This window comes from Thunnus maccoyii, chromosome 8 (assembly GCF_910596095.1).
Source record: "Thunnus maccoyii chromosome 8, fThuMac1.1, whole genome shotgun sequence".
Lineage (NCBI taxonomy): Eukaryota > Metazoa > Chordata > Actinopteri > Scombriformes > Scombridae > Thunnus > Thunnus maccoyii.
Window position 1 is genome coordinate 19,152,060 of NC_056540.1, and position 20,142 is coordinate 19,172,201.

The following is a 20,142-nucleotide window of genomic DNA, read 5'->3' on the forward strand; positions in this document are numbered from 1 at the left end:
GTTCATTCTCAGTGTTTGTGCACTGGACGCTTCAGGTTTCCACATCACACTTGTGTGAGTTGATTATTGAACCAGGATTGGCTTCAAAACTAGTTGTGATGTCACAAATCCTGCTCATAGGCCCGACCCTTAAAATCAGATTTTCACTGAGCTCAGAGAAACGTTCCACTTTCAGCAGATGAATGTGGAAACAGCCCTCTAGCATCACACTCTGCACATACATCATTCTGCACAGTGAAGCTCAAACATCCAACCGGAGGAACAAGAAGAAAAACACATTTTTAAGTGAAGGTGGACTTTAACTAAACTTGTAATGTGTTTGAAACACCTACAGTATGTGGTTTGTACAACACTGACAATCAAATGACTTTGATAGAAATATGCTTGGACATTCATTATCCTATAAAAAAAAATATTTTACTGGAAACCTGCCTGGCTCTGAGGTTGCTAAGCAACCAGCGGAGCCACCAGCCAAGAAATAGTCCCTCATGTACTGTTATCCCTCATAAAACCACAACTTGTAGTTTTTACACATTTATTTTTATGTTTTTGTACATATTAAACAAGCAAGATATAACATGTTATATAGTGAACTTCAGAGATGCTGGACAGTACTGACTGTTAGCTAAGCTACGCTAACTGACTGCTAGCTGTAGCCTTGAATTGAACAGATATGAAAGTTGTGGTTTTCATCTCATATAACTCTTGGCAAGAATGCAAATACACATATTTCCCAAAATGTTATTGCTTTAAGTACAATCCTGAAATATTGAACGCTTTATTGTTTCTTTAGATCCCCAGAAGTTGTTACCTTGGCAACAACTAGTCTTCCTGAGGTCCATATTAGAAAATGAGATGTATAATCAGCGAATGTTTTCACCTACACCACATACATAAACACACAGCACATAAATAAATCATTGACAATAAAACCTAATAATAATAAATCTCAATAATTTGCAGAACCACATTGCAAAGAAATAAGAATGTTAATTTTGTTTATTTATGTGGTAGCCTGTATTCAAAAATAACCTCTTTATTTGTCTCTAAATACCTTTTATCCACATCTCTGAAATACAAACTGATTGTATTTCATCTGACTGATGTCAGATATAGCTCTATAACATTTATTCTTCATTGCATTTAATCTTTGATTGAGGCAGCATAATGTCATCTTTTGAAACTATCATATATCCAAACAAAGTAAATAAACTACAGCTTTAATTGTATTATTTCCATTCACAGAGTCACAAGTAAACATGACTTTTTAGGTTGTGAACCTTTACCTTAAGGGGTCACAACCTAAAAAGTTTTTATGTTCTGCTGCTGCTTGGCGAGGACACTGTAAAGGACATTTTAATGAGAGTGAGGCTCTTTTCTGGTTTTATTGTCATTATAATTTCATCATTATTTGCAGCACCTCCAATTTCAACAGCACAGAGGAAAGCAGAGGGAAATATGGTTTAAATTAAATATAAAGAATCTACGCAGCCCTTTTTTATTGATGCAACCTGAGTCACAATGTCCACAGTGAGCAGTAGATGTGAACTGTGGCTGCAGAATAAAACATCTGGAGAAAATAAAAAGACAAAAGAAAGGACACAACCTGCCTGTCCAAACACAATACTTGTAATAACTTATCAAGACACAAGAGAGCGCCTCTGGACTCTATCAAAGATGAAATCTCCTGCCACTGTGGTAAAAAAAAAACCAGCTGATGAGGATCATGTGTATCTGACTGTGACTGATTATATAGTGAGTCAGTACACAGAATGTCAATGAGTCTCCACGCGGGTTTGTTGTGTGTGTCGATGAGGGAGAGATGCATGACTGTGAGAAAATAAAATTAAAAATAACATTGGGTGTTTTTGAGGGTAGATTTGTTTCCTTCGCAGCCTCATCTGTGACTCACTGATCCCAAAGATTTTCAAAACAACCAGGTGATGTGTTGTGATGCATGTAAATATGTAAACACGCCCGTATAGACATGTTGAAATATGTAGTAAGAGGATATTTACATAGGTCTTGGTAATAAATTGATAAGCTGGTTGCCATTGGTAACCAGGTTCACCTTTAAATCTTGTACATCTTCAACTGCTGAGCTGCATCTGCATTTTGGTTTCTTTACCTACATCCTATTTGACTCATACAAAGAGTCAGACTGGTTCAGTTCACATGATGTTACAGGTTTACGAGGTGAATGTAAAGCGAAGTTGCCAGTTTCATCTTTACTCTTTACTTCCATATGAAGGAGCTTCCTGTCTTTCTGTTGAGGATTTGTGTGTCAGGACTGAATTTTCTAGCTTTGTAAATTGTCTCCATGTGTCGTCTGAATGTCTCCAGAGAATGTCACAAGTTTCGGCCTCCATCACGTACAGTTTATCCAGACAGAGGAGACTCATTTCAAATGGCCTTATGTGTCCTGAGGCAAAGCTGACAGTGACTCTCTCTGGCCTACAGAGGGCAGCACATAACATTGAAACTATCAAAATGAAGACATTTCAAAGTATAGTTTGTCAGTTTCTGGATGACCTCTAGGTGACTCAGCCCTTGGTTTGACCCTCAATGACAAATGACTACATATAAAAAGCACAAAACCATGATTCAGTGTAGATTTATTGAATAGCTACTATTTATTTTTATTTAAGTTTTTCCATATTGTATTTAACAGACTTTCTCTTGTCAGCCAAACATCAGATAATCCAACATTATTTTTTTGGGTGGAAAGTTTCAATAAAAATCCACATAACCAGGAGTCGGATAGTAGAGTGTTTCCTTTTTATTTATCTGGCAAAATAATAAAAAGGGAAGCATTTGGAAAGAGTCAAAGTTAACAGTCAGTCAGGAAATACAAAAATATAGATGAGACTATTCTAACTGCTGTTTTTGATTTATTTCCTCTCTCTCTCTCTCTCCAAATGAAAAAAAAACTATATTTCTTTGGATCAACACATAATAATATGGACTGTATACTTATAAGACATCTTTTACACAGGATGCACAAATCCATGTTCAAACCCCCGTCATGCAACCTCCAACTACCCCAAAGTAATCAGTTCATGATCCAGTAATGTCCTTTCATCTGTTGGCAAATCACCCTCCCTCCCCTCCCCCCATTTATTTCTAATAGATACCTGAATATTTATCCCCTAATGCACAAAGATCAAACCGTCCTCCCTCCCTAGCCCCCAAAACCCTCCAGTCTCTCTCTGGTGAAAAAGGTCACAGCGATTCCTCCTCACGGTGTGTCAGGAAGCCCGTAGAATCACAGCTTGTTCGAGGATGATGCTGTTCATGCTTGTTGTTGGACTTTTTGTCTGGAGAGTCCGAAACATGTAGCAAAGCGTTGACGCGGCTGGCTCCCGAGGCTCCTCCTCCTCCTCCTCCTCCTCCTCCTCCTCTCCGCATGTCTACTCCTGGATCACTGTCCCGCGCTTGGATGGGGGCACCAGGTGCTCGGGCAGCGTCGGCGGCAGCTCATGGCCCTCCAGCTTCACCTTGATCAGGTGGTTGGCAAGGGCGAACTCCTCGTCGTCGAGGAGCCCGTCTTTATCCACGTCTGCCAGCTTCCAGATCTTTCCCAGGACCGTGTTGGGCAGCTTGGACTTCAGCATCTCCTTCTTGGCTGCTGCGCCGGACACTTTGCCGTTGATGGGAGAGAGCGTGTAGAAGATCTCGTCGTATGAAGGCTTGTCGCGGCCCACCACCCACTCCAGCTCGTCGATGCCTTCGCTGGCCCCCTCGCCGTAGCCGTGGCCGAAGGGACCGCTCATGGTTCCCTCAAAGGCTCCACCCTTGACGGACTGGCTGGGCATGGCGGCCTCCTCCTGGCGCACCATGGCCATGAGGCGGGCGATGTCGTTGGCGAGCATGTCCTCCACCGTCTCCAGCAGCTTGGGCTTCAGTGCTGCGAACTTGGAGAAGTCCTGGCCATTCAGCAGCTCCTGAAGGGAAGGGTTGAGAAAAAAAACAGGAATTGGTGATAGAAATAGATCAGTCTTCAATGGCTACCAATGGGAGTAGCATACAAGAAGCAGGATTTCCTGACAAACCAGGAAAAATAAATCTCATCCCCGTCCTGGCCCATCCTGGAGGGCAAGGGCCGGAAAGAAAGGCAAAGATGTGAAGAGAGTGAAGGTCGGAAGGTCATTCTACTCTGAACCATTTATATAAGAAGCCAAAAATATCATATCATGATGGAAATCTGCAGAACATTTGGACAGTAAATCACTGTCTTGTTATATCCCTAATGGGTTTTTTTTCACTCTCACCTGCATCTTGGCGAGGTTAGGGAAGTCTCCAGGTGAGATCTGGTGCTCCTTCTCGATCCGGTGGTAGATCTCTCCCAGGTTGGCTATCAGCTCCTTCTTCTTGGATTCCTTTCCAAACATACTCGGCATCTCCTTTTTCAGAGAGCTGATAATGTAGGCCTGCACCTGGAGAACATATTCAAAACAGGACAGATACGTTCAGGAGCTGTGGGAGTTGAATTGATTATATTTTAATAATTTTGTACTTTTTATTTCTCCATAGAAAAGTTTGGAGGGTACTGTCCCCCTCCACTCAAAAGTGTATTTTTGTTCTTGTTCCTTCAGTTGGTTGTTCGAGCTTCACTGTGCAAAATGACGTATGTGCAGAGTTTGACACTAGGAGGCCGTTTTCACAGTCATCTGCTGAAGGGGGAAAGTTCCTCTGTGCTCACCATTAATCTGAGTTCAATACGAGCAGGATTTGTGACATTACAACTAGTTTGGACGCTAATCGTGGTCCAACATGCAACTTACTCGCTGAAAATGAACTTTAAAGTGACATAAGAGATATCTTGTGCACAGAAGTTAAATTTTTAAAATGAAAAATATTTTTAAATGCCTTAAATGTTTCTGGAGCAGATCTTTAAAGTTGGGAATTTATGGCAAAATACATACAGAGTAAATAGAAGTAAATCTAATTCCTCTTCTCTGCTTCTAAGTATTATAAGGCTGCTGATTTGTCAGATTGATATAATAACCAGACACACTTTTGGTCTCACTTCTCTTTGGTGGTTAGTTCTGAAATTAAATATCAACAAGATGGAATCGTTTGACATCGAGTTAGATCCTCATAAACGTCTTGCCCAAGCGAAAAAGGCAGGCCGCGACTTAAACGAGAGGCAGTTGAGAGCATGTGACAGTCACGGATAGGGAAGAGAAAATATTATACAGCAGGTGTTACACTGTCGGGAGCAACACAGGGTGATCCTGGAAAGCGAGCAGCATGAATTCCCCGAGGCAGCAGTGGGGAGAGAGAGAATTTTCCCAGCAAATACTGAACTGTAGATGTTGTCCAGTAAAAACATGCCGATAAAATCATAAAGTCTATTAAAAGAAAACATTGAAAAATACTCTCAGTGAACTGGCTACGATACAAATAAGATATGAATCCCACTGATAAGGTGGACAGAAAACTAATATTTTATTATTTCAGTTATTTTACTTTTTGGTGATTTCCTGAAACATATTTAAACTTCAAATGAGTTCAGATTAAGGCAGTTTTATTCTTTTCTCCTTGTGGAGAAAAGCAGATTATCTGTACATGACTGCTACGTCAAGTCTGGGCCACTCGTGAATTTTTGTTCGTACCTTGGAGAAAAAAAAACGAGTGAACGCAACAAATGAGATCACTTGAACTTCCCGCTTAAGAGTCTGTTCATGGGAGAGGTCAGTTTACTATTCAGGCGTTGTTGATACTGACCTTAGCGAGGCGTGCTCGTTTGATGAGGTCATTGAGTTTGCGTAGAGCTGCGTTACGTGGCAATGACTGGATGTCTAAGAACAGATCCTGTTCCTCCGCCTCAAACAGCTTCCTGTTGTCTGGGACCAGAAGGGGCTGAGCCCAGAATGACCCGATGTAGACGCGCACCACCTGGAATAAGATTTACAAAGATTAATCTCCATTACTGCCCACACCCACATGAGAGTCTTTCACAGGTCACACACACACACACACATGATGACACTGCAATCTGGTTCAAATGAATAAACAGACATTGAAATACGTTTGTATTACTCAAAACAGACACACAGGATGCGTGACATAATATTACAGGACACTGAGGTTGTAGGTGAAGCAACAAATTAAAAAAAAAAAAAAAGAGTTCTGTGCTTTACATCCTGTCCAATGGCTTAACAATACAATGCACTCTCAAAGTCAATAAATTATTCTCTACATGATCCAAAGGTTTCTCTGGGATTGGTTTATGAATATGGCCCTGGATCAAACATTAACCAAACAGTAAAGGAACAATCATAAGACAGGAGGGGTCACATGATATCAGGTAGTACATGGGATTTGAGATACATGCTTCACTTTCATTACACAGTTTTAACACCATTTTCTCCCTGAGTGTTGTTTCCGAGCTGAAAACTTTGGCAGAAATAATCTTAAAAATGTCACTGCTTGATTACTGTGTTCCTGGAAAAAGTTGTCAGTCCAGATCGATCCAAGATGGCCACAGTTTCCCCTCAAACATTAACAGGCTGTGACACCTCCAGTGACCTCGAGTGGTTCATTATAACCAACTGAAGAAGGCAAGTCATAGCCGTCAGTGCACAAATGTACATCTAAAATATATCTGTGGAAAAAGAAACCAAGTAAAAATCACACATTAACCCATTTTAAATGTAAAAGGAGCTTTTACCTCAGGTGTGTTGATGATTTTGCCCAGAGACCACATCAGAGCTCCGTACACCCTCATCAGCTGCTGAGTACTGATCTGGTCGGCCTTGTTCAGCACCACACGCATTTTGTCCTCGTGGTTCTTGAGAGCGCGGATCACCTCGGAGAACTCGTCCGAGATGTCCAGCTTGTGGGCATCGAACAGCAGGATGATACGGTCCACGCGCTCGGCGAACCACTCCAGCACCGCGGCAAAGTCGTAACCTAGAGATGAGAGAAAAAAAGAGAGAAAAGGAGAGTTCAGTTGTTGTGTGTTACAGTTGATTCACTGGATTTTTCCACACTCTGAACTGACTGAGTCTTTTATGTATCTAGGCTGAAAAACAACCTGTCTGACATTGGTGACATTCCTAAACTCTGAGATAGCTACTCTACTGTGAGGGTATGACACAAAGTTATATCTGTATCTATTTAGCAAAAAATGTCTCTTTGGATTTAGTTACAACGTAGTACAGTAGGAGAACATCAACGTATTATTATTTTCTGTGTTCAACTGTTACAGTCCTCATGTGTATCTGTAAACGTTTTTTAAATAAAAGTCTAAACTGAGTAAAAAAATGTAAAGTTGGGCTGAAGTTTGTATGAGGAAGAAAATAAGAAGTGAGAAAGCTACTGACAAAAATCTGGAGAGCTCTTGTTGCCATTTTGCAAACACATGTGAGGCATCTAACTTAAGCTCATGAGTTTCTCCGTCTACTGTTGAGTCGAGCAAGATGCGATGAATACTTCTGCTAAATATTCATATCTAGTCGGAGCACATTATCTCAGCATTTCCAAATAATAGATTTGTATCCATTTACATCTGTATTACTTAGTATACTCACTGACAGTTAGTTATTTTCTGATTTTCCACTCATGTCAGTATGAAAGTACATCTCACATTTTCCACTGAGTACACCAGGCACAATGTGTGTGCAGAAAATCTCCTGACAAAGAGCCCAATGGCTCCAATCAGTCAATAAATTGTGTTGCCGCAGGTTTAATTGTGGGTTCTACGTCCATATTCCAAGTCGTGTTGATCCAATAATGTTTAGATAAGCGCTTTGAAGAGGCAGGGCTTTATTCCATCTGGTTACCTATTAACTAGCTTTACTGAGATAGAGTGAGAGCTGCATAGAAGTAAAGACTGTTTAAACCTCTTGACAGTCTGACTTGTCAATCCACAGTATGTATTAACCTCAGGAATGAAATAGCCTCTATCTATTCACCACTCTCTTGCCCTAAGATGAAACATGTACTTGTCTGTAACAAAACATTGGAAAAAAAGGAACCAAGAGTTGATAATGTTATGCAGTGTCATTTTAACACTATAAAGTCAAGTTCCCTCAGTGCAGAAACTTACTGTACTATCACTTCCTTTGGTTATTTGAGAAACAAGGGGGGTAACTCCGATTGCACAAAACAAAACTTTTTCCTGAACTTTGCTTTGCCTCGAGGGGTTTGGGAGGGAGTGAGGGAGAGAATTATGGTTTTGATTAGCGAGTGTGTGTGTGTCATCTGATCAGAGAAGAATGCAGTTGCTCTAAAAGCTCATCTCGGCTGCCGCACAATCAGCGCCAGATCTGCTGCACATGCATTCCAACATGGCTGGCTTTTGTCTGTGTCCGAGCACGTGTATACAAAAGAGAGACGGAGGGAGAGATATGGTGGTGGACAGATGGGAGAGAGAGAGAACGAGGGAATGAGACAGAGATATAGATAGACGGGAAGGGAGACAGGGGGACTGAGGCAGAGAGAGAGAGAAAGTGACTGAGCCATAGTGAAAGTAAGAGAGAAAACACACATGTAATAGAAGAAGAACATTGAAGATGGACACTGGAAAACACCCATGGCAAAAAAGGAGTGAGTGCGCATGACATTTGAAAGTAGAGAGGGATAAAAGGAGAATATTTTAAGTCCAAGATCCCCGTGGGAGTCAGCCGAGGACATTTGCTCATTCTGTCTATGGTCTTTTTTCAACACGTGTCGGGGAAAACTGACAGAGTGACAGCTGCTCGAGCCTCGACTTACTTATAGCCTGTATCAACAACTGCTGCGTCTCTAAACATATGCAAACATGCATACCAAGCCTTAAAATCATGCGCCAATCATAGATACAGAGCAGAGAAGTGGGCAGACCAGGCTGTGGAAGTATTTTTCTTGTTGAAAAATTTTAAATCTAATAATATTAGAGGGTACATTTTAATTTTCAATCTCCTGGATAATTAAAGCAGGTGTTTGACATTTTGGGAAATCAGTTTTCTTGCCGAGAGTTAGATGATGTCGCTAAATATGAAGCTAGAGCCAGCAGCTGGTTAGCTTAGCTTGCTACAAAAAATGTAAACAGGGAGAAACAGCTAGCCTGGTTTTGTCTGAAGGCAACAAAATCCACCAACCAGCACCTCTAAACTCACTAATTAACATGTTATATCTCATTCATTTAATCTATACAAAAACTGAATTGTAAAACAAGTAATCCACCACATGACTCCCTGTAAAACCACAACATGGAACATGGGACAGGGTCGTTTCTGTAGCGGCTCGTCAGCTCTGGAGTGGCTGCCGGACTGAGGCTGAGTCTGTCGATGCTTTTAAGATGCACCAACTTTTATTCTCTGACTTTTAATTGTGTTTAACCTGATTTTATCTTTATCTGATTCCTTGAGTTTTAAATTGTGTTTAAACTTGTTTCTATTTTTATCTTGCTTTATTTCTACATCATCTGTTATGCACATATATGTCATACATATTATATAAAGTATGTCTGTCTTTGTGAAGCACTTTGGTGTAAAACCTGTTTGCTTTTTAAAGTGCTTTATAAATGAAATAAACTTGAAAACTTAAAAACAAGATAAGTAAGAAGCTTAAGTACGCTGAGCTGGCAGCCGACGATGAACAACATGGCTGGAAAGCTAAGGTTCGTCCGGTGGAGGTTGGCTGCAGAGCATTCGTAGGTATGTCAACTACCAGGCTGCTTAAGGACATGGGAACCCGAGGCCAGGCCCAACGTCAAGCCATCAAAGCCGTCTCCGGTGCTGCTGAAAGGGCAAACCAGTGGCTCTGGATTAAGAGGAGAGACAACACCTGAGCTCCGAAATAACATCAAGAACGAGACGACCTCAAGGGTTGTGAGTCTCAGTACAGCACTGGGCCTCATCGCTGAACCCTCTGGAGGTGTAGGGGGTTCATCAGTGAAACGCTGAGGAAGGAGGACGCCCGCTTGAAAACCCTGAGATGTCATTATCCTTCCTACTCACAACAGCAAGGCCTCAAGGTACGTTCAATTAACAAGGGATTGTATCACCTAGTCCTAAATAGAACTATAACGTGTTAATTTGTGAGCTTTAGAGGTGCTGGTTGATGGATTTTGTTACCTTTGGGTCGATCCAGGCTAGCTGTTTCCCCCCATTTCCAGTCTTTGTGCTAAAATAAGATAACAGGCTGCTGGCTGTAACTTCAAATTTACTGTAAAGACATCAATCTTCTTATCTAATTCTCGGTGAATAAGTGTATTTCGAAATATGTTGAAATATTCCTTTTAACAACATTACAAAATTTAAAAGTTCCACAATAATTTATAAGAAATTACTTTTTTCCCGTCAGCTAGATTTGCTGAATGGCATAAAACGTGTCAGCGCTCATGTTCATATCATCAGCAATCACTAAGGGAAAGACGGCGGCCAGTTCTGCAAAATCACAGTTTCATTGTAGTTTTTTGTGGTTCACAATGGAACAAACACTGCTGACCTCACCACAAATTATTGTGTAATCCAAGGATTATGCATTGAGTACTAAAAAGCCTGTACAACATTATTTCAATGAGTCAGAGACATTTGGGGCAAAGGTATTTTGGACGTGAGGTAGACCTGCAGTATCTCCAACAAACCTGAAGAAGTTCCATCAAACATTTCTGTCGCTTTGATGGTGAACATGAAACACTAACTGCTCAACCATCCTCCTCTTTCATGGAGTTAGAAAAATATGTGCGACACTGCTCCCCATTAAAAAACAGACATGTTTGGCATCTCACACAAGGCCCTTGTTAGCAGATGTTACAACACTGAGGTAAAGTCTGAAATAATACAGCCGTTTCCTGTAGCCTGGTACAGACCCGATATCTGCTCGTATTCGGAGTATGCGCAGGCATCCAGGCGCACACACCCGTCACACCTCAGCCGCACAATCCACTCGTTCTTGTTTATATATGACACAGTCAGTACAGTATGTCTGTGGGGTACAGTATTGTATCAGTGTTTATATAGAAACAGAGCAGAGGATAACGTCGGTGTTTCATTGTGTGTGTGTGTGTGTGAGAGAAGGAGGAGAGGTCGGTGTGTGTTGGAGAGTAAGAATGTGTAAGTATGTATGTATAGAAACAAAACTGTCTGAGGTGTGTGAGGCATCAGATTTTTATCTGCTCCTCCTCTCTTTGGACGGGGGGTCACCTCGACAAGCACCAGCCTCTTCATTCATACACAGACACACACACACACTTTTTTTTAAAATCCTTATCAGATGGCGCTAATTTTGGTTTGTATGTTTACAGTCGCTTCTTTGGCATTATCAGTCTCTTTGGAGTATTCTTCCGTCTCTCTTACTGCTGCTTCTTCTTTGCTATGTCTCACAGGAAACTGGACTCAATAAAAAGCAGACTGACTGTGTATCAGCTCTAGGGTGGTGGTGGTGGTGGTAGTGGTGGTGAGGGAGGAGGGCAGTCTTGGGAAACTCTCTTGCTAAGTTTGCCATTTTACTCCACTTCCTTTCCTTCTAGTACACAAACACTCTGCTGCTGTACGTACGCTTCCTCTTAAAGGGGCTCAAACCAGGTACAAAAAGCAGAAGTTGTGTTCAGCTGCGTTCTTATCTTCTGCTTGTGTTCTGTAGGATCATCAAAAGTAAAAAGGAAAACCGTGTATGCTGCAATTCTGGAGTGACTCTGGAGGTCACAGCATTGTTGGAGCACGTGGAGAACAGATAAAAATATGAAGTGATTTATTCCCACAGGACGCAGGGAAATGACTCGGATATAAAGTGATAAATGATACAGCATAGGAAGAGAGGAGAGGGTGACAGAAACACTGATGAAGAGAATGAATATCTAAGAAACAAAACAGCTACATAAAAGAAAAGTTTCCATTTACTGTGGTTAATTTAAGCTTTTAATATAAACGCAGCTAGAGGCTGATCTGAAAACAGACAGACAGAAAAACAAAAATAGGGAGGGATGTCAAAGAAAACCACAGGTACAGAGACAGGAAATGAACTTCAAAGTGGTTTGTATCAGCTGCTTGCCTCTGTCAAGCTGTGAAGGCCTCCATCAGATTTACATGAGGTGTTTGGTAAGGCCTGAGGGCGTTAAAGAGTTAAATATGGGTTTGACAGCACCATGAGCGAGACTGCTGCAGTTGACTTTGTAGAGCACATGCCAAAGAGAAATACCAGAGAGAGGCTTAGAGGAAAGGAAGAGTATGTAGGTTATTAAGCATGTTTCCTTTTTCATTTTTGCACTTCCTGAAGGTCTATTTTGCATGTGTGCGAGGCTTTCTGTTTACATTATTTCAACGTTCTTGAGAGGAGGGTGTGCCTCTGTAAAACACTAGTAGTACTAGAGAGCAGTTGAGAGAGCGGGTACAGTTCAAGTGTCTGCGTCAGACAAACCTCTGCTTATCCTCTGTTTCTCCCCCGACAGGATTCCAGGAGTATCGATGATACTGATGCTCTCCAGGACCGGGTTAGGCATCTGGGCACACATGAACCTGCGAAGAAGGAGGAGGGGAAAGTACAGGACAGAGAGAGGACAAAGAGAAAGTAAAAGAGAAGACAAGGAGAGAGAGTGGATAGGGAGTGTGAGGCATAGAGATAGAGAGAGACAAAAAACCAGTTGGGTGAGAGTGTTTATACATAAGCTTGGCATTAAACAGATATTATTCTGGAGCTTTAAATAACAACCTCCTTGCTCTCCAGCACCAGCATTAGCTGCTGGAAAAGCTAAACAACTAAAGCACAAAGTAGCAGCAGTTGGCGTGAAGAGAAAAATTCTGGTTCAGGGTCCAGCCACTGCCCCTTTTACACAACTTCATGCAGTTAGAAATTGATCATATATACAGAATTATTTGATGATATTAGGTTGGTTCTGAAAGTAAAAAGGGCTGCAACTAAAGGTTACTTTCATGATTGATCATTTTCCCGATTAACTGATTAGTTGTTGGGTCTATAAAATGTCAGAAAATGGTGGAAAATAATGATCACTGTTTCCAAAACCCAAGATGACATCATCAAATGTCTTTTGTCCCGACCAAATGCTTAAAATCCTCACATTTGAGAAGTTGCAACCAGCTAATTTTCCTTTAAAAAAAACCAACTAAAAGTTTATTCTATTATCAAAAAAGTTGCTAATTAATTTTCTGTCGACTATTCGATTAATCATTGCAGCTCTAGATTAATCGTTTGATCTATAAATATGTCAGAAAATAGTGAAAAATGACATCCATGGTGATGTCCAAAAAAAGTCCAAACATCAAAGATGTTCACTAATGTCATCTAACACAAAGTAAGGCAGCTAATCCTCACAACTGAGAAGCTGGAGACAATGAGTATTTGGCATTTTTGCTTGCATAAATATCCAAAATGATCAATTAACTATCAAAATAGTTGCCAATTACGTTTCTGTTGATCAACTAATTAGTTAATTGATTAATTGTTTCCGCTATAGTTGAGACTTTCCACCCAGTATAGTTGCTTTGTTTTGTTTTGTTTTTCCTCCAACAGTCTGGCCGTAGGAAGCCTCCATTGATGTAAGAATGTTTGGGAAACACTGGGACAATACATTAAAATTCATGAATTGTAGGCCTGAGTCATTCCCATTGCAATGCAATTCAATGCACAATGGTCTCCTTTAATCCTGCTGGACACTGGGGTTTAAACTTTAAAGAGGAGTGTCGCTCTGCAATAGAAAGCGGGCCAAGACACACACTCACACAAACACAGACAGATATACACACTATTAAGAGTGAGAGGGTGAGTGGTTTTGCATAAACCCACGGCGTCCCACTCAGGACAAAGAAAGGGATTGTTAAGACACCCCACAGTTGAGAGTACTCCTTCTCGCTCTGCTGCCCTTTGGGTCAATCTGAACCGATACTCACAACATGAGCTCAGAGGCACCGGGTCATAAGACAGGGAGAACCTTGCTTTTACATTCCTGCGGCAACCACACTAAGGGCAGACACACACACACACACACCGCAAACTCTAACAGAGGTCTCATACCACATGCAGGGGGGAAAAGGGAAAAATCCAAGGACAAAGAACAAGTCAAAGAAATATGAGAGAGGGGCTTCTTGCATAGAGATCCTATGTATGGTGTTACATTACAATAATACTGACAGCCAAAGATAACAAACATGCAGGTTTTTTTCCTAACTCTCATTCCTGGTGGCATACAGTATGATATCCAGTTGGAATTTTCTGGCTCAGGTTTTCCATTTAACTATCTATCCCAACAGTTTCCACACAGAGCTTGTAGGGGAAAAAAATGCACTGATGAACTCGAACTGGAATTCTTAGAAACAAGAGGACCCTACCAGGCACAGGGCCCTGGGAGCCCGGATATATCTGAGATCCTTTACTGGTAAATTATGTCTCGAGAAAGTGAGAAACCCATCAGCTGTGTTCAAAATCGCATACTAACGTACTGCCTACTACTACAATCAGTATGTACTGCATACTGCCTACTAAATGAATGATTAAATATGTCATTACCAGCAGTCTGTTCACATTGAAGGGTACTCAAGCAAGACATTCTTGTGGTGCAGTCACATGACTGTATCACATGACTGTCTCAGCCAGTCAGTGGCTCCTCACATCTCCGAAAACGTAGCAGCAAATTTCCAAACAGGTGTTATTTGGAGAAAACTGACCAAATATTGGGAATATAAATGTTTACTTTCTTGCCTGAAAAAAATATTTAAACTTAATGAAATGACATATTAACAGCTTTTAGCCTTTGGTTCAGTCTGAAGTGACCAATCGCTAGTTTCAAGTCTTCTTCGATGCAGCATGATGTTCATTTGGTAAATTATGGTCCCATTTAACTTGAATTTGACGAGTTACATCTATGTGTTTTCAATTCATGAAAGTTAACTGTAACATTTTGGTCGCCTAAAAAAAAAGTCTTGTTCAGTGTTTGGTTGTACTAAAAGACCCTCTAAGGAGTCGGATGTTCAGTTTTTTCGGTTTGAACATTTTGTTTTAATGGTTTTAAGCCCGTTTTTTGCACATGAAAATTAGCATTAGCATTATCACAGTTAACCATAGACTGTAAATGCACTGTGCCAACCAAGCTAGAGTTAGGGTCAGCTCGACCCTCTTGTCCAAATATGATCACTTCTGGCTCCAAAAATTCAAGATGGCGAAGGTCAAGATGCCAAACTCAAGGCTTCAAAACGCGAGTCCACAAACCAATGGATGATGTCACAGTGGCTATGTCCATTATTTTTATAAAGTCTAGATAAGTGACACAATGCATTTTGGGGCAGTTGAGTCTGTCCATTAAGCTCACGCCATATACTCATTAACTCTGGCTAATCTAGTACACATCTGGGCATTTCTCACATACACAAAATCCACATACTTTGCAGCTGGAACACACTACATACTCAATTTGACGTTATACTTATTATGAATAGTATGTTACTAAGTGATTCCAAACACAGACATCTTCTTTGTGAGACTGCAGTCCCTGGCGTGAATGCCTCACTTAATATTCCACATCAGACCTATCCTTTGATTGGAAGTCTTCCTCTCTTGCCTCACTTCCTGACCTATGACCTTCACTCACATTGTAACCTCAACTTCCTGTGGAGAAGAGGAAACTGGGTTGGCCGGTACTTGCACTGGGGATGTGTACAGGGAGGTTACAACCATGTAACTTTTCCATGCTTGTTTCCTCTAAACTCTTGCTCCGTGTGTGCGAATAAATTATATATACCTATACATGTACACCTACACCTATATGTGTCCTTGTGTATCTGTTTGTCTGTATGGTCAATATTATGTGCTCTTAAAGGCCGTGCAAGTGCCAGCCCCTATCTCAGTAAAGTGCAGAGTCAGTGTCCTTGAGCAGGACAGTGCAGGCCAGGGCGGGCCAGTGCGGAACCTCCACTTTGCTGACTCTGATTTTACTGAGTAATGGCTCACGGAGAGCACACAAACACACTGAGGCCCTCTGACTGCTGTGGCATTTCAACTAAAAAAAAAAAAGGAAGAGAGTGTGAAAATATGCAGTATGGAATGTTCTGGTTTATCTAGAGGTGGAAGAGAGACGCATTAAATTATCTTTATTTAGTTACATTTATAATCTAGGCCTCGGTACTAAACACTGCACAAGCAACCAGACGCAATTTGAAACTTCTACAAAAATGGCAAAAAGGAAAAACTGTAAGAACCGACAAGATATTAGCGTACGCCTTCTGCCAAATCCAAGATGAAATTGCAGGTGTGAGGATCACATGACACGACTTGTGTTTACTCTCCTCATAAATAAGTGGTTATACTAAAGGTAAGTCCTCTCTGAGCCTGGTAGTTAAAGGCTAATCTGCAGGTTGAATGACTATGGTTAAAGGGCTAATCACACTGAACCAGGCCCTGTGTTGGCATTTTCTTCTCTACCTCAATTAACACTCTGACCCTTGATAGCTCTTGACATCCACACCTATGAATAAAAACACATTCAACAAACGCAGAGCTAAGAGCCAAACAAAATACTTTTGGCCCACTGAGAGGAAAGTGGAAAACTTGCCCAGTGCGAGCCAAAAACAGCCCTGGTCCAAATGCTCATCTGGGTCTGGTTCTTGACGAAAGTTTTATCGACTGTAGGCCTGCTCCCGGTATTGGGCCCACACACTTAATGAGGTCATGCACCTGTCACTCTCAAATATAGTGCATCTGTTATGTATGATCACGTGAGCTACAAAAGGCTTTCATTAGATGTCAAAACCAGTCAACCCTGATAATACTTGTGAGGCGAACATGCAGACCTGAGTTCAAAGACAACCACAAGTCCCATGATACCACAGGACTGCGTCCAACAGTTTGACAAATGATGCTAAAGTGGACAATGGCCTTTGTTGATGCACAATCTTATCTGGTTTCCCCTCAAGAACGTAATAAACTCCAGGGGTGGACTGTGAGGTCCAACAACCCCCACTCTTTAAAACTGAGATGCATTACTTCATTTTTCGGAGGTTGACTGATGTTTGGCAGAGGTTAGCACTCATGCGAGATAAAGTAAACACTCTGCATAATTGAGGGAAGGGATCGCAATGGATAATGGAAATAGGCCTATCTGGGGAAGTGTCAGCCTGAGTGTATTAGCCATGTGTTGTTTGTCCTAATACAGCATACGGCTGCAGGACCCCCCCTGATAACCTGAAACTAATGACAGCTTAAGTTCATGACTGTGGGCAAGTAAATCATTTGTTTGTGTATTATTTGCCTATTTGACTGGCTGTTCCTGCGCAGGGTGACACCGTATTGGCACAGACAGAGAGAGGGATATTCCAACATCCTCTACAGGAAGTGACACCAATAACAAATAGGATGTGTTAGCCACCTGATGGCATCACGCATCCACATAGAGTAGACAGGATTAAGGATGTTCAAGATTTCCCTAAGCATCATCACGCTGGCTCTGACTCATAGCACCTTGCTTGCTCTGTCTCACCTTTCACTCTGGATTGGGAGGAGCTTGTTTCATACACTCATTGAAACGCTGCTAGTCGTCTCACTCTCCTTTTCAGCTCTCTTTACCCTTCTCTATTTGTTTTCTTTCTGTGCTGTTTGTTTGTTTCACTTTCTCTTCCAACTTTATTCTACAAATTTCTATAATTTCCTAATTTCTGCCACTTCTGTCTTGCAATAATTACTAAAAGCCACACCTGAGCAATACTTGAGTCATCTGAGTTTTTTTTTTTTCCAAGAGCACTTTTTGCATCAGACTTTGACATCCGGGTCATCCTGAGTGAGTCATAAACACTCTGTGGGAGATATGCTGGAAGTTTCCTCAGAATATCTAAATCATCACGCAGACATACAGATTAAAATCCACTGAGATGAATGTCCTGACGCCCTACTATGACCTTAGTGAAACATCTGCTGACTCTTGCTACAAATATGTTACAATACTACAAGTAAAGCTGTATAAATCGATTAGTTGCTAACTATTAAATTAATGGCCAACTATTTTGATAATCAATTTATCATTTTGAGTCACCTTTTTTTTTTTTTGAAAAAAAGTCCAAAATCCAAATTCTCTGACTTTTGAGGACACCAGCTTGGGCTTTGGGAAACTTCTCACCATTTTATGACATTTTATAGACCAAATGACTAATCTATGAATGGAGAAAGTAATCCACAGATTAATCAATCATGAAAATAATCTTTAGTTGCAGCCCTAACTACAAGGGAATAGGTGCAAAAACCTTTAACCTGTTTATAAGATTTCACAAGGCCCACTCACAGGTAGTGAACAAGGGAGTTGGCTTGTCAGCTGATGTGGTAACACTTATATGGCCAGGAGGTACAAAACTTATGGCACCCACATCCTAGGACAGGGCAAGGTCAGTGCTGTTGCCTGGCAACATAACTAAACAAGTATTTCTACGTTCAAGGGGCCAAACTGGGACAAAAAGGTCTGTCTAGAGTGACTCTGCCAGGTGTTCTGAGAGAGGAGGCTGAAGAAAGGAGGCACAGTATTCACTTGAGGGACCTGCTTCAAAGTGAAAGGAAAAGGACTTGTCTCATGGGCATAAGGTGTTGGGAAAGCACCTTCCTGTCCTTTGCTTCTAACATACACAGACTGGCTCTTCCACCTACCTATTGACACTAAACATCCGCATTCTCAGAGGATGATGAAAGGGGGGAAACTCACTAACTTGGTTTTTTTAACACAGCTGGGAAGATTATGCAACAGCACTCAATGCATTTACCTTTAAAAAAAAAAAAGAAAAAGAAAGAGTGTGGGACGTGTAAGGGCTTGTACTGTATGGAGGTGGTTTAAACCATGGGTGGTGTGTTTTTATGACACGTTTCTTAACACACAAGCATGACATATAACCGTCTCATTCATACGTTAGTTAATAGCTTCAGTGCTCTAACTGCTCAGTCCCATTAATCCTGGTGAATTACATTTTTCACATTGCTCAGTCTAAGCTCTTTAGTGTGGTGTGGGCACTTGGCTCTGGGTTTTACCTGTTGAGAAAAGCGTTGCCAAAAGCGTTGAGTTTGCGGAAGGGCTTCTTAGGGTCGACAACCAGAGCGTTACCCGGTATCACCCCGTCCTGTTCACCGTGCATCACCGCGATGAAAGAGTCTGTAGTCGGCTCGGGGCCAATCCGCATACCGGGGAAATCCTGCTCCATGAGGTGCCGGATGAATGTGGTTTTCCCGGTGGAGTACTGCCCCACCAGTAGGACCATTGGCTTGTTGTCGAAGTCGGCATCTTCCAGTGCTGGGGAGTGGAAGTCGTGGAAGCGATACGTGTCCTCCAGCGGGAACAGTTTGGTCCGGTACAGCCGCCGCAGCCCCTCCGACACGTTTTGAAACAGCTCCGGGTCCTTCTTCAAGTTTTTTCTGAACATGATTTTTGCCCTTAGTTGACACCGGCTGTGTCAGTATCCCCCTTGAATAAGAAGTTTTTTTGGCTGAGTGGTGGTGGTGTGGATCCTCTCACACCGTCAGAGAGAAGAGTAGCTGCCCTGCCGTTAATGAAGCAATGGCTGGGCGAGGTCTTGGAAGTTTGTCCCACCTCCTCTTCGTTAGCTAGCCAGTCATTCGGGGAGGACTCCCTCTTCAGCTGACGTTGTCTTAATATTATATAGCCAGCTTCACTCTACCGTGAATACCGAGCTCTTGGCTGCTAGATATCGTCTAATGCTACACAATTACTGTATTAATTCAACCGTCACAACTCTTTAGCTGTTAGCTGACTCGCTTAGCACCCGGCTGTCAGTTGGTGACCCGGCGGCGGCTATTTTTTTTCACCCTAGGATGGTGAAGTTAAGAATTGCCCTACTCTGCCTCTGATTGGCTTACCCTGATATCCTTACCCTATTTCTAACCAATCTCACCCCTCATGCCAAAATCTAACCAACCCCACCAACGATGGCATCGAGTACTAGCCAATCAAAAGCAGAGTAGGGCGGGTCATGACTTTGCCATCCTAGGAAAAAACTGCCATACCGGCGAAGCATAACCGAAACGGAAATACAACCTCGACCATGCCAGCCAATTTCCCCCAGACAAGGAAATACATAATTATGGATTTGTTTATTACCACATTTAATCAAGAATATCTTCATCCTAATTAAAAAATCTAGAAATAAACAAATCCGGAATATATTTGTAGAAAATAATATTCTCCCAATGCTAAACTTGATTGGAAAAAGGCCA

At 41.6% G+C, this 20,142-nt stretch overlaps 1 protein-coding gene across 1 annotated transcript; it reads right to left on the reverse strand.

The window, feature by feature from the left end:
• Positions 1-2,756: 2,756 nt before the first annotated feature.
• ehd1a (EH-domain containing 1a) lies at positions 2,757-19,731 on the reverse strand. The gene is made up of 6 exons (XM_042419607.1): positions 18,943-19,731; positions 12,352-12,449; positions 6,677-6,918; positions 5,731-5,901; positions 4,272-4,436; positions 2,757-3,944 (listed from the first exon to the last, which is right to left on the reverse strand). Exons 1-6 carry the CDS (start codon positions 19,329-19,331, stop codon positions 3,411-3,413), a joined length of 1,599 nt encoding a protein of 532 aa, XP_042275541.1. The 5' UTR covers positions 19,332-19,731; the 3' UTR covers positions 2,757-3,410.
• Positions 19,732-20,142: the final 411 nt, after the last annotated feature.

What these genes read in the sequence shown, in the direction of transcription:
- ehd1a (XM_042419607.1), bottom strand. Translation starts at nt 19,331, where the DNA reads ATGTTCAGAAAAAACTTGAAGAAGGACCCGGAGCTGTTTCAAAACGTG. An exon ending in GAAACAGAGGATAAGCAGAG is followed by an intron (nt 6,919 to 12,351) that starts GTTTGTCTGACG and finishes TCTCATCTCTAG; the next exon opens with GTTACGACTTTGCCGCGGTG. An exon ending in CTAACCTCGCCAAGATGCAG is followed by an intron (nt 3,945 to 4,271) that starts GTGAGAGTGAAA and finishes CCTTCCCTTCAG; the next exon opens with GAGCTGCTGAATGGCCAGGA.